Below are 15,553 nucleotides of genomic sequence, written 5' to 3'. Positions count from 1 at the left end.
TGCAGAAGGTTCATTGTCAGAAGCGCTACACAGAAACATCAGTATTTCCATGGTTAAGATAAAGCTCACAAGCTAACCATCCCTGGCCACAGCTGTCATGCTGCCACAACATAATGCAGCCTCTTGAGGGGACCCAAGCTCAGAGACAAGCTGAGCAGCAGGCTGGAAGCACACTTGAAAGAAATCAAGACAATCAAAATAATTTCTCTATTCCCTCCATCCCATGCTCACAACTGAATTCTCACTCAGCCAATTCGTCTTCTGGCTTCCTGGCTTCTCCAAACCACTCTTGCTCTCTGGTATTCACAAGTGCTGCAGTTACCTGCTCTTCTGACCCAAGCACTGAAAAATCTGAGAAAGAATTTACAAGTCTGGGTGGTCTAGGACACAAACTGAGACATGCTTGGGCATAAGGCCTTGGGAACTGCAGGAAGTCTGAGCGGAATACGCTGAGCTTTGGCTCCCCATCATAGGCAAAAAAAGATGCAAGTGAAGAGTTGCAGCTGCTCCTTAATGCCCTGGCTGACAGACAGGTGACAGTTGACACACTATTACAAGAACCAAGAAAATCCTACTCCCCCCCCCAGTGCACTTCAAACTTCACAGCCTTAAAGGGAGAAGGCAAATTTTATATTATGAAATAATCAATACTATTTGGCACATAAAAATTTGCACTGCCAGTCATTGTCTGAGCAAAGATAACAGGAAAGTTTCTTTCTTAAAGACATTTTGATTTTTGCCAATTTGAAAGTAGTGCTGCAGGCCAAAATTAACGAAGCTGGTCTGGGGCAGGGAATAGATCATAATAGCAGTTACCCTATAGAGTTGTGCTGTTTGTGCAGCTCTGACCCTGCCCTTGCATAAGGGACACCTCTTTGCTTTTGACAGTCTGCTGACTCTCCTCAAGTCACCTTCACTGAGCTACATCAGACACTTGCCCACATACAGGTTGATGTCAACAAAGAAGATGCTGTCTGCGTGGAAAGAAGTGGAGTTTCTCAGAGCATCCCAGCAGCAGGCTATCAAACACAGCATTCTGTTCAGGATCTTTATGCTTCTGAGTGCCAAGCTGTCACTCACTGCCACCACAACAACCAAGCACAATCCAGGAAAGGCCCAAGACAGAGATGGAAAAAGGAGTTGGCTCTCTTAAAAGTGACTCTCCTTGAAAATTAAAGGTTAATGACAGCTCAATCACCACGGGTATGTAGTGTATGCAGGGATCTTATGCCACCTCCATGATCTCATCTCCTGAGTGACCTCTTGCTTTTCAGCTACAATTGTATTACAGCAGAAGCACTCAGACAATGCTTCAGGTAACAGGTGGTTAAAAAGAAAGAAAAATAAAACAAAACCAGAACAGGTGTGTAGCAAAAAAGCCATCTAAATACCGGCATTGAGAAAGAACTGGGAAGACTTTTCAATTTATGCATTCAACAGATACTGACTGGTGCCATCTGAATGCTTACATGAACAGATGTTAGTTGTCTTAAAGTTCTTCCCAAATAACCCATTCCCCAAAACTAAGAGAGAGCATGTCTGAATGAAGAAGAAAGCTTAAGAATCTCTGACAAAATGCAGTCTCAGGGAGCTACTGAAAAAAGAGATTCAAGGGACAGAACAGCTCCTCTATGAGGCCAGGCTGCAAGAACTGGGTCTGTTCAGCCTGTTAGCAGCCTGCCAGTACCTAAAGGGGGAAGAAAGAAGGAAGTGGACAGACTATTTAGGAGTGTGTGTTGTGACTGGGACAAGGGGAAATAGTTTCATACTAGAAGTAAGATTTAGATTAGACATAAAGAAGAAGCTTTTTGTAAGGGTGGTGAGGCAAGGGAACAGGTTGCTCAGAGATGTGGTGGAAGCCCCATCCCTGGAGTCATTCAAGGTCAGGCTGAGCTATGCTCTGTACTCCCTGATCTAGCTGTAGGTATTCCTGTTCATTGTAGGAAGACAGAGCAACAAAAAGAGACAATAACATCTTCTACTAGGACAGAAACATGCTTATAAATACATTCATGAACACTTAGTTTAGGAAGCAATATAGAAAATAGCTCACCCTTTCCAAAGTCTAGCAAAGTTTTGAAAAGAACACCACTTCTGAAGAGAGATTTTGCTCCCTCAGCTGCTAGCCCTTAAATAAGAATAAGGAGGGGTAGAGCCCGGGTCCATCCTTTTTCATCACTCGGGTGCACTGCCTGCACTTGAGCTCTCTGTGTTAGCCATGCTTTTTCACCTGGTGCTCAACCATGGTGCAGGCTCTGACCTAGCAATTCCCAGATAAGAGAAGAGGGAAGATGGACTAGATGACCTTTAAAGGTCTCTTCCAACTCAAATGATTTTGTGATTCCACGAAAGCCACTATTAGCACAGGAACAACAACATGGACCCAGACATAATGCGGTACTAGAAAAAGTAGTGGGGGGAGTAACCTGTTGCCATTTTCCAAACTTAAAGAAAAACTTGCAAAACCTCAGTCATTTGTAAAAGTGATGGAGAAACATGTTCCCATGATAGCAGGCTTTAAATCAATGTATTCACAGTATGGAATCACCTCTATTCTGAGGCCATTCAGACACAGCACAGAAGGTAAACAAAATGCCCAATGCAGTCAGTATTCAGAAACCAGGCAGTCATGCAAGTATGGGCGCTATTTCATAATGTCTTCAAATCAATTCAAGAGGAACAGCACCAACAAAAAAAAATAATACTGCAAAGCTGATTATTGCTGGCTGCAGCTGGCTCTGACAAGTCAGTTGGGAGACAGTTGTTTGCTTTTAATTGAATACTCAGAGCAAGGAGATATTGAAATATTCTTATATTCAGAAAGTGCCAGTAATCAAACACCACCTGCTGTTCTCACATTGTGTTCACATGTGTGCTAAGCAAGCACAATGGCTGTCATTTTGAATTACTGGGTTTGAACATCTTCATACACGAAGTACTGAACAAGGAAAAGTAGTGTCAGATCCCTGTTTCATCAGCCACCAGCCTGATTCTTCAGTATTTACTCCAAACTCTGCTTCTTCGTGCTTCCTCATCTGTTGTATGTGCAATGTAAACATTTCTATCCTTTCTGCCTTTTGTATACATATACATAATTTCTGACACATCCAGATCACTGAGACACACATTTCAAAGACACCTGATTAATTCCTGAACTTTTCCTGATTCCTACGTCTCTAGCCCCAAAGACACAGCCTGATCATTTCTAGCAGTTAAATTCAGTGTTCCTCGGATGCTGAGATATGTACAATCACAGACATAGACCATGACCATAGAAGCTCATGTTCTGTCAAACTCAGATCTAAATAACATCTTTTCCTTTCCTGTCCAGCACATTTCCCCATTTATTTTTTTTTTGTGCTAACAGAAAACTGTGCTTCGCTAGCCAGCCTCCAGTTTCTGTGGAACAAAGACTGAAGTTTTACTTTTTATTTAAAGACACTCAAAGCAGTCAGGAGGGAGCAAGAAAAACATCCCCTAACAAGAAAGTCATCTCTGGGTGCTCACAAATGGATTTACTTATTTTTCAGAAGAAAAGAGCAAGGTCAGACAAGTCAATGTCAGTATTAGACAAGAACTACCTCCTGTTGGTTAAGCACATCTTAAACGCCCTGAAAGGAGATGTGAAACACAGCTGACAACACCCTTCTATCACTCAGTGCTCATCTGGCAACTTCTGTAGCAGGTGTCAAGTAGCCTCTAGTTCTTACATTCTGCATGTCTGTATTTTATACTCTTTCTGAGAACAAAGCTGTAAGTATGGGCTCCCTTTTTCACTAAAAGCAGGAGCCTGCTTCCCTCCCACTCCAACACTAGCACCTGCCTCTGGAAATCAGCAGCACCTTCTCAAACTGAGAGTTTGAGAGGATCTATCATGCTGAGATCAGGCTCTGCACTGAAGCTAATGAGTGAGAGAGACAGCCATCATGTGGAACAAAGCAGGGGGAAAACTTCTTCTGCAGTTCTGGGAAAATCCATCACCAGCTCCATATTTCACACCTGAGATTTATGTGCACAAAAAGCTAGTCTCTGGGTACCAGAACAAACCCTTTGTACCTGATGGAAGCTTAAAATTCAAATCATGTACTTTCATGCCACCTTCTATTTCTAGTTATAGATTAAATAGAACAAAACCTTCAACAATAACTGCAGGGTGTGGGGAACACAAACTTCAATACTGCAGAAAAGGAGTATCAGGTCAGGACACATGCTTTGAAGAAAACACTTGGGAAATGAGAATTAATGTCCACAGCAAGCCTACCTTAGGAATGGCAGGTTTCAGTTGAATTTTTTAGTACAAAAAATATGCCAGTGAAATAATCTTCAGGCCTTTTCTGAGCAGAACTAACCTAGCTGTACCCCAGTGACTCCCCGCAGTGCATAGACTAGCCATGAAGCTGACAAACTTTATAACAAAAACTATGCTTATCCAGAGGGATCTGACATCTTTTCAAAGGCTGCTCGAATTTAAATCTAAGGAAAAAGTCTTTTACAGTGAGGGTGGCGAGGCACTGCAGCAGGTTGCCCAGGGAGGTGGTGGATGTCCCATCCCTGTAGGCACTCAAGGCCACTTTGGATGGAGCCCTGGGCAGCCTGAGCTGGGGAATGGCAGCCCTGCCCATGGCACAGGGTTGGAACTGAGCGGGCTTTGAGGCTCAAAACGTTCTGTTACTCTATGATGTGATCACTGTGGGAAGTTTGTCTCTTACTGACTGGCAGAGCCAGACGGAGTACTTTGGCAAAGCTGCAAATATATATAAGGAAAAGTGTATACATAAGAGAGAAGAGAAAGTAAGACTCTTCACGACTTACATCTGTAAGCTGTGTAAGCACAAGTACACAGCCCCTTTTACCCTACAGAGAAAAGCAGCATGCTGATGTATGACAGTGTCTCCACTGTACTCTAAAGGTGAATGAAATATTTTAGAAGGTATGGAGACTGAACATTTTCCTTAAATCAGGAACTGATTACAAAATATAAAAATAATATCTAAGTATCTCTCAAGTACTTCTGTTTGCTTTCCCCAATCTCAGAACAAACTTTAATGCAGGAGAATGGAGGGTATTGGCCCCTTGTCCTTTATCACAAATGAAAAAAAGCACCAAAAAGCAATTCTCTTAATTGCCTAATTCTGGTACAAACAGCCAAACCTCACAGCACCTGCTAAAAGCAGGCAGACGTGCTGAAGGACAGGAACAAAAGAATCAAGAACAAAAACAGATTTCTCTTTTCTCTCTCACCATTTATATGTTTTGCTGTATGACCAGGAAAACTGAATCAGATCCCAACATCAGGGCAGTAAGCTTAGCCTCTCACAATAACCTATTCTTTAAATTCTCTTTCCCTTTGCCAGTCCTACCGAGCAAGGAGAATTAGGACCTTCTTTAAAACACTTTGATCAGCCAACAAATAGAGATGTGTCAGAAGAAAGGCAGGAGTGGGAAGAAAGAAGAGGCAGACTAAAAAAAAGCAACCAACAAATAATCTGGGGCTATAGGATGCAGTTAAGGTGAAAGCTATATTCACTATTTCATATTTGAAACATTTCAATTCTTTAAAAGCATTTAAAACCTTTTGAACTGCCTGTTTCAAAAATGCCAATTAGCTGCAGTCTGATAAAGCGGACCAAAGCCTTTACCTGAACTTTGATTATTTAACATTGCAGAGCAACAGCATCCAGTTAATACTTGCGGTTCTTCTTAGCTCCTTTATCCTGTTTATGCTGCTTCTCTTCTCCTACTCCTCAACAATGAATACACTGGCCAGTGTTCCCAGTGGCCATATATTCTGTTCTTCACCTTTGCACTTACTTTTCTTTTGCTTCTTTGAAAAGACTGAGCAGGCAGGGGCAAAAAAAGGACTTCTCTATGGTTAACAACACTATGCAGACCCCTCAGCCCTCCCTTTCAGCATCTACTCCTTGCTCTCAGTCTAAGTATCACTGATTCTGATCTGCTCAGCTTCAAGCTTCTTCACCAAGTAACCTTGGAGGCCTCCCAGAAAGACATGAGAGGAGGCAAGAAAAGGTAATACTGAAGATACAGCCTTGACCTTAAAATGTGTGTAAAATATGAAAGAATATGTAGAAGTACAGATTCTTACACATCTATCTACAGTACAAAGACACCAAGGGGAAAGAGCCCTGCTCTTCTAACAAGCCTTCTTTGCTTAAATGAGAACCAGCCATGACTCTGAATGCAGAATTGAGTGTTAAAACATGAGCTGCCCCCATGTGTCAGAGGGGAGAATTTCAAAAGAATGGGAGGGGGCTTGACATTCTCTAGTTCATTCATTCCATCCTCTTTATATGCTACACTGTGTTCTGCAACACCTGATTTTGGTCTAAGAAGGACAGATGATTCTATCAAGATAAGGAAAATGGGAAAAGGGACATTGAAACAGTACAAGAGTGAGAACTCTTATTTTAGTCCAACACTACCTCCATCATTCCTCCCCCTACATCCTTCCACCAATTTATACCTTGCTTCCCTTCTCCAGTTGTTTTGTATACTTGCTAAATGCCAAGTCTCACTCTCCTCTCTTCATTTTAATCTGAATAGCTAAAGCAGCTTAGGTAATCTATGATTTTTTTTAAAAAAGAAGTTTTAAGGCAAAGAAAAGCACAATGAATCCACAATGCAAATTTCTGAAGAGTAATCCAGGTCAATATACCAAGTTTTGAAGATTGAGAATGGTCACCAATAACTTGCAAAGCAGAACAAATGCTATACTGAATAACTTACATGATTTTATTGCATGTTTTACCAATATTCACATTTCTACACATAATTTCTCACAAATTTCACATGTCTACAATAATACTCACTCTTCCAAGTTCTTTATCTTCAAGTGCCAGAACCCCAGTGCTTTCTGTAAAGAGTTTTACTTTGACAACAGGCCGAGGATGAGTAGTGGTGAAATCTCCTTGAGTTCCCCATCTACAATAAATAAAAGGATAGAATTTAAACAGGGCAGAGGAAATGTTTTAGTGATAGGACTGTAATCCTTCAAATAGAGCACACATTAATGCACTACTAGACTAGTTTCTTAAGCATCCAGCATTAAATATTTACATGGAATTGGCTCTTCTTTGTAATACGACAAATCAGAGTTTTTCTGTATGGCATTTGTCATCAAAAATCAGCTGTAAATCTTTTAATCCAAAACTCACTCAAAGAACAGAAACTGTATGTTCACAGTAAGTGAACCAAGTAAGTGAGCAACAAAAGTTTTCCTGCTAACTATATTATGTTCAGTACTCTGCATAAGAAAAACTTATTAGAAAAGTATCAGGTTTTCATTTTCAAAACAGAAACCTACCCACACATATGCTTGATTTTAGGTAAATGGACTATGCAGAAAATAAGAGATTTGAACGTAGGAAAACCTAACAGTTCACATGACATTGCAGTTTAATACAGGACTGCAGGAAAAAAAATGTAAACACAGAAGCAAACCTTGGAAAATTGTTGGATAAATTGTTATTTATCAGAGCAACTGTAACTGCAAGATAATTGCTGCCGCAAGGCTTCTTTGGAGAAGCTTAATTAGGCAGACAAACTCATAGTTGGGAATCTTATCTCAGCTCGTTTTTCTCTGTGCCAGTGGTACAAAAACCAGAAAGGTGTATGAATGAGACTGCAACTTCCTCTGACAAAGTAATCAATTTTCCTACAGAGTTATAAGGTAATCATTTGAATACTGTAATTCTGACTATGTTAGTAGGTGCAAACAAAATGCAAAAAGCTCAGCTTCAGTTTTGTCTCCTACTGCTTAACTTACTGAGATCATCAGAAACTGAAGAAATAAGAAAACAGATGAGTGCACACGTATACTCTATAAAAGGATATAGATCACACAAGCTAAAATCTTACAGGACACCATTTACAAAAAAAATCCCAATATTTTACTTTCAAGGATGATTTACATGGACTCATGACCTCTCCATTCCTGGAAAATGAACATACACTAATAAACCTCCATGCAAGAGATCTAAAAGGCAAAAGAAACTTTCAACTAACATAAGTTACGAATTTTGAGAAAAAATCTAGAAAGTAATGTGTAACAGAAACAAAAAATTTTTATGGAAGTGGCAGTTCTGCATAATCAAGTCCTACAGGTGGCTGAACAAAAAAGGTGAGGTCCACTGAAAATTAACTGAATTTATCATTCTGTTCTGTCTTTCTTGCTTTGCCTGGACTAGAGAGATATTTGCTCTCTGTGTTCATGGTGGACAGAGCTTTACTCTCAGCCAATGTGCTAATTGAAAAATTGAAACGGATTCTGAAAAGAAATTACCTTCCTCAGAGAAAGAAAACTTGTTTTGTGATCTGACGATAGATGTTGTACTGGCAGGTCAGGTAATGCCTAGCACTGCTGCTCTTCCCTGAGGCAGTCCCAGGGGGTTAGGTTTTGTCACAATACAGAAATGAGATTTCCAAGGAGAAAGCATCCTCAGAGAAGATGTGTCTCCCCCAAGACACCAGCTTCCAGAAATAATACTCCCTTGCAATCTCAAACACCATCTAAGCATGTTCTTGCTGTACGGGGACCAGTGTATATTTGCCTCTGAACTCCCTGGAACTGCCTACACTACCATGGACAGGGCCACCCAAATAATTAAAGACAAACCTTTTCCTACTTTTCCTATTAGAGCCCAACAAATAAACAATCAAAAAACAAAAACAAACAAACAAAAACCCTACAAAAAAACCTCCCCACACAAGAACTTCTCTACAAAGATCTAATGCTAGTATTAGCTAATAGATGGAAGTACACAAATCAGAAGAATGATCACCTTTAATGTCAAATACAATCACTGTCCTTGACTGACATCTTTCTCCCACAACTTTTTCCATCTACAGCAGGGAATGAAAATCCTTGGCTGAAAATCAATGGTGTGGATCAATTCATAAAGCTTAGTGTTCATGGTGAAAATATTCCATGCACTAATCCTATGCTCCTTGCTGATCAGGACTTCAGCTAAGTCTCACAGCCTCTTATGTCCATGCCTTTGAAGTGAAATGCCCAGTAAAACAGATGGTCACAGTTTTCTACCTCTAAGACTTCAGCAGCTTGCCTCAAGAACCAGCATTTAAGCAATCATGTTCTGTTGGAAAGGGCAAACCCAAGATTGTATTCTTTAGCCTTATGGCTAAAGTAATTTCCTTCCTACTTTAGTTTTCAACTGCCAATATCAAAGCAAACACATACAAAGCTCACAGATCATCTCCCTTATGATTGCCTGTGGATTACTACTACCCAAGCCTTGTTTCTTTGGAGTTTTGCATAGGTATCTTCCTTCATACCATTTGAAATCAGATGTTGAAGGAAAGAACCCCCAGTAGAAGCGATAACGTATTCATTTTACTCTGATGCAAGGGTATAAGAGATTCAATAGTCCAAAGAAACAGAGCTTATCAATAAAACTGATAATTTATTTACTCTGGTACTGTAGAATTCTGTCAATTTTTCCATACTTTTGGCTATTTATTCCATAACTTCATACTTGTAAAGGAGCTCTTAAATTTAATTGTGAAAAATAGGCTAGGAGGATACCTAATTGCTCAGGGAATCAACATCCAAACAGTAATTAGTAGATGCAAATCCTGATCACCATTACTAAGGTTCTTATTTCAATTTATAGATCCTATGCCCTAATGTCATTATATCCACTGGGTTTCTCAAAAAATTAACATTTTTTCTTCCAAAACACATTTGTCTTCTGTTAAATGCATTTATTAATAATGACTGAAATGTTAATATTTCCTGCTCTCACTTCTGCGTCATTTCATTGGAGTTGCTGTCATGGAACATTTCCTTTAAAAGCTCAGCTGCTCAGTATAGGCAGGCAAATATATAATTTTTCTTTTAATGTAAGGGTAACACCCCGATATTTTCCTCGAGAAAGACATAGTGTTATTTGTAAGGCTGAATAATTTCAGCTGTTTAACTGAATAACTTTAACTTTTTTTTTTTAAATAAGAGCCAGAAATGTGCCCTGCGGAATTTGAGCACAGGATGAAGAAGAAATATTTTTTATGTATTTTAATTTTCATTCGCAACACCTGTAAAACATTTGCTGCAAGAAAGCAAATTCTCCAACTGACCTATACTTTTCATACAAAGAAGAAGGTAAGCCTGAAGGTGCCAACTTGGCTTTCTGTAAAAACAAAATATGGAAATCAAATGCGCCATTCTGGTCTCATTTGAGACAAATTCTCATGCAGAATATTTATTTCAAGTTTGCTCTATTATGCAGATACTGAACTGTGGGAGAAAGAGCAAAAAAGAAAAGAAGAACAGGCTTTTACTACCAAATGTCAATAAATACTGATAGCAGCATATCAGCCACTTTTACAGATTCAGAGAAGCTGACAAGTTATGAATGCTTGTCCAGTGATTTTTGCAGACATGAACTACTTGTTGGCTCAGTGTGACTACATGGGAAGCTCAAAACTTTTCTCAAAACTGCAAAAGCATGAATCTCATTCACTGTCATATTCATTTAAAACCATTCCCATTACTGTCTTTACTGTCTTTTTTTTTTTTAAATCTTGCTAGAAAAGCAACCAGAAGATGCAGTAAGTTTCACACCAAATGCTGCAATGTCTCCCTCTGCATTGCCAGCTGTGTCACATGTAAAACACCCATCAACTGCAGGGCTAAAAAAAGTCTCCAGGCTCAGGTATGGCTATATTATTTTTCTTTGTATTCATCATTTGTCTGGTTTCACCTTCTTATTCTCTTTACTGTAGAGAATGGAATTATTTGATGTTTAATCATCTTTAAGCATGTCACATTTTTTTCATCACTGTTGTCAGAGGTACATGGCACAGATAACATAATTGGTGACAGAGCCAAAGTTCATTTCCCTTTACTGCAAAAGTACCCTGGATAAACCCACTGCCAGCAAGGAGGTGATGTTTATATCAGGTGAAGATACATCACTGTGTCACAGAACCCAGTCTAAGGAAATTTATTTTTCTACTTCATTTCAGAGCACATTCTGTACCCTGGAAACAGCAACAATTTTCTCTCTCAGCTTTCCAATTCTAATCTGTTAGTCAAAACTTTTCTTTATGAGACCTTAAATCTCCAGCCTTACATTGGAATGAATATTATAAAATGTATTATTCTAAGCAAACATCCAGAAATGTTGTTTTTGCAAACATGGAACATTTTCTCTCCAGCAAAATATCAAGTCTAAAGAATTTTGCACCATCAGGATCTGACTTTCCTCAACAACTGTTGAGAAATTCCTCAGCATTAATGAAACTAAAAGGAGTGTATTGGTCTCTCCCTCGTGACTCCTTTTCAGCTTTAATTCATGGTTTAAATATACTGCATAAATCTACCTCGAAAGATTTGATCATCCTTCATTATATCACTTTGTGAGGTTTCCTTGAAGAGTTTTCTCATTCCCTGTCTGCAGCGGGGACGTGCTACTAAGTCGGAGTGCACAAGACAGCCCACCAGAGCCAGTCTGTGAGCAGCACAGTGCTCCACAGGGTAAGGAATACTTGGCACTACTTATCCGGGCTCATCTCGAAGCTAGTCTGGAAATACTATGTCCGGGTCTTCCTAACATGCCCACGTCTCACTTTTTTCATGATCTTTACTGACTTGGTTGCTTCTGTATTGCTGGGAAAGGGTAGAGAAATAGGTAACCACAATCTTTAGGTTAGAAAATGTACAGAGTAGAAGAGGTGGGCTGAAAGATCTGGAAAGAGAACAGTAGGACAGAGACTCCAGCACCTCTCTGCCATGTCTGGCAGCACTGATCTTTACATCTACACATCATATGTCCAGGTTGGACAAACTTACTGCTGTTAGAAAGTACTAAAAGTAATATTTAAAAAAATGAGTGATACTTTGTTATTCAGGTGAACACGGAGTTCATGAAGTGCTGTACATTATCAGCTACCACTGCAGGCACAACTGCATCTTTAAGCGCACATAAAACTGCAGAGAGAGAAAATGTGAGAGTAAGCCAGCAGCTATGCAGTCAGTAGGAGATACCCCAAATACTGTACACACTTCTTTTTCTGTTAGCACAGAAACACCTATCTGCTTGGCAGTGACTGATGCCAGGATGCTACAATAGAAATCACAGCTTTAACAGCTGTCTCATATAACTCAATGGCATGTTTATTTCTCTTTTGCACATCTTAGAATATAATACAAACATTCCACATTCTCCCTTTCATGGAATTTATTGAAAAGAACTTTGAAATATTAATGCACAAATGACAGAATCTTACTATAAAGTACCAAGGATTTAATACAGTGGTGAATTTTTCTTATATGCAACATAATTATTTTATTATATATTTCTGTATATATCCTCCTTTACATCAGTGGGATTTGGAATTCATATTTGAAATCACAAGAAGAGTTTGTCTATTTTTACCATTCTATAAGCTTATGACACTGTTCAGATTGCAAATATTCTTCTTGGAAAAAAAAATCTACCTTTTATTATTTCTCTACTTGAAAACTACTCATTTATTTTGATGAAAGTGCAAAAAGAATAATGTCCAGTATCAGAGTCATTAAATTGCAGTTGAAAGGGAATAAATTAAGCAGGTTCTAAACAAATCATAATGTCCTTTTAAAATACAGGCCCAAACAAAACTTGTGCTTAGGAAATTAAACCACAGGCTTTATCGAGTATCTCAGATATTCCCAACTAATCTCGTCTAATCTTTTACATGCCTTGTGTGCTCTTCCCTGTATGGTTGTGATGGCACAGTTTTACAGAGAAATCTCACCGAGAACTACAGACTCATTGTTTTACATTCCCCACTACAGAAACAGTGATACATTCCTTAAATACTTTTAAGTCTGTCAATTAGTGAAGGGGTATTAATACTGCAATGCTGCAATGGCTTGAACTCTGACGTTCACATCAAAACCTTCCTAAAACTACAAAATATTGATATAAGAAACATTAATTATTCTAGAGAGATGCGTGGCAGAAGGAAGAAGAAACTCAGAACAATGAGACATTTAGGTCCAAGGATGGAAAGTCATGTGATTGTCTAAGTATCATCTTTGATTTCACCTAAAGAAGACTTACACTTAAGTTCCTTTGTTTTTATTTGTTTTTCTTTAAAAACAAAACAAAACAAAACAAAAAAACCCTCCATGTTTGAGGTATTTCTATGCATGTGCCTATACCAGAAAAACAGTCCAACTTTAACATGTCTAGTATGCAAGTCCAACCTTTACCATCCTAACCCCACAGTGGATGGACCTTTCCTCTACCCTGTAGTAGCAACTGCTAGTCTTTCTAAAACCAGAAATAACATGTTTTCTCCTTCATCATCCCCCCAGCAGCAGCCACCACATCCAAAATTCACCTTCTGGTATCCATGTGGTCACATAAGGTGGGTGATGTTGCTATCAACAGGTAGACCATGTATGTGTAGCAGGAGAGAACAATCATAGCTGTGAGATCATTGCCTCCCAATGAGCAGCTAAAATCCCCTTCCCCTGCTGTGCAGTTATAATCTGCAGTACCTCAGTTGTATTTCTCTGCTTTTTAACCTTTTACCTCTCCGGGAACTATTAAGTGAGCACACAGGCTTTTAGAAACCCAGACCAAGATGTCTATTCACCACTTTCCATAGAGAAAAGTTGAGTATATAAAATCCTGTACCTGCACACAATGTTCTAAGAAGTCTGTAATTCAATTTCTGAATGCACTGCCTAAGCACCATCTTGTGCAGCCACTGTCAGTCTGAATGTTTTTTATCTAAGAATTCAGCAGCAAAATTAAAGCCTTTTAAGCTGATGCTGTTAGAAAACACTGACAATCCTTCCCAGAACTCGACTTTGAAGAACTGAAAGCGCCAAATCTGGTCCTCATCTAGGCAAAAGTAAGGATACCTTGTTTTTGTGAAACTGCAAAGCTCTTTTACATAATCAGAGCAACATGAATAAGAAAGAAAATCTTATCATCATCATAATCTTATCATCTGGGATGCTTGCTTTTGGTAAAAATAATAACTGTTTAAAATAAGGGAATTAACAGAGCTCAAAATTACTAACAATTTATCAGAGACCTAATAACAAGTTAGACACAATCCCATATTTCTTTTTAAACAGAGAATATTACTAATATCTGCAAAAATTAATTTCCAAAAAGTAAAATGACAACACTGTCATAATTTTTCTTTAAAGTAGGAAAGTTTCCAATAGATAGTAGAAAAGAAAAACAGAGAGGAACTCTATACATAACAAGCATATGTTACATAGGTACATATGTTGCTCCAAAAATAATGCCTCCTATTTATTTCTGTGGAAACTAGAACAGAAACAAAGAGTGCAACAACACTATTTGATGAAGCAAATTCTCCCTTACAAAACATTGTTTTTCAACATAGTCATCACTGGTAGCTATGCATTTTCACCAGCAACGAAAAGGAGCCTGTGTGCTGTGCTAGTTAAAAATCTCATCAATAAATGTGGCCCACAGTTTCACAGCTTGCCACATGTTGTCACATGTTGCCACTCCATGGACTGCCATTTTAACTCCTGCTCATAATGGTGACATCACATCTCATTGGTAATAATGCAATCCAGGAAACTGTCACCTTCCACCTCATATTGGTCCAACAGGTTCAGACAAACTTGCATACGATATTTTTTCTCCTCTGTGAGTATTTGTGGGATCCACCTCGCATATACTTTGCAATATTCCAACACTGCCACCAGTGTTTCCAATGCACTGAAGCTGATATTCCGCTTCATACCCAGTTCCCTGGTTATAATCTGTCAATTTGTGCGGATGAACTGACCAAGATGATCTTCATGTCATGCTATACAGCTGTACATGGCCATCCAGAACACAACTTGTCGTTCTTGTTGCGTTCACAACTGCTGCAACACACCACCCACCATTTCACTGTGCTCATATCCACTGTTTGGTCTCCATTAACACTCAACAAGCATTGATGAATGACAGTGGGTGTCATTTTTTCCACATGGAGGAATTCAATGACACACCTTTACTTTTTAGGCACTTCCATATCAGACACCATCTGCTGCCATCTGCCACATGGCAACAACACGTAATGGAATACTGATGGGAAGGTTCCATCTTTACTGCCATACAACGAACATCTGCCTTTGACATCGTAGGCCAACATCATAAATTAGGAGGCACTACTTTCAGAGCAGCCCTCATAAAAGCGACATTGAAAACATTTTCTTCATTGAAAAAATGGAAACACTACACTCTAACACTATTTACAGAACGCTATTATGGCAGGTATTTTCAAACAAGCATAAAACTATGAGTAAATTATTACGCAGTATTGCTTTTCCATCTCACTTTCAGTGCAGGCAACCAAGACAAGTCAGGATGGAGATTTTTAAGGGTGTGCAACAAGACTGACACATTTCTGGGTGCTGGGAACCACCAGTGTATATTTGTGTGAAGAATTTATGAGAGGCACTAACTCCTGTCTCCCACTGAGTTTCAAATCCAGCTAGGGACTGGTGACAGATATAAAAGCAAAACATGCCCATTTATGATCTCAAAGT

General features: G+C 39.1%; 1 protein-coding gene across 9 annotated transcripts in view; it reads right to left on the bottom strand.

Moving 5' to 3' along the window:
• CADPS2 (calcium dependent secretion activator 2) overlaps positions 1 to 15,553 on the bottom strand; it is a 239,584-nt gene that overhangs the window by 147,973 nt on the left and 76,058 nt on the right. For all 9 annotated transcript variants that reach the window (XM_031553158.1, XM_031553160.1, XM_031553159.1 and 6 more), the window contains exon 6: positions 6,828 to 6,939. In XM_031553158.1, the coding sequence (XP_031409018.1) occupies positions 6,828 to 6,939 (112 nt within the window). The remainder of the gene's footprint in view (positions 1 to 6,827; positions 6,940 to 15,553) is intronic.

This window comes from Meleagris gallopavo, chromosome 1 (assembly GCF_000146605.3).
Source record: "Meleagris gallopavo isolate NT-WF06-2002-E0010 breed Aviagen turkey brand Nicholas breeding stock chromosome 1, Turkey_5.1, whole genome shotgun sequence".
Classification (NCBI taxonomy): domain Eukaryota; kingdom Metazoa; phylum Chordata; class Aves; order Galliformes; family Phasianidae; genus Meleagris; species Meleagris gallopavo.
Note: the sequence above shows the minus strand (reverse complement) of the source record. Positions and strands in the feature narration are given on the sequence as shown.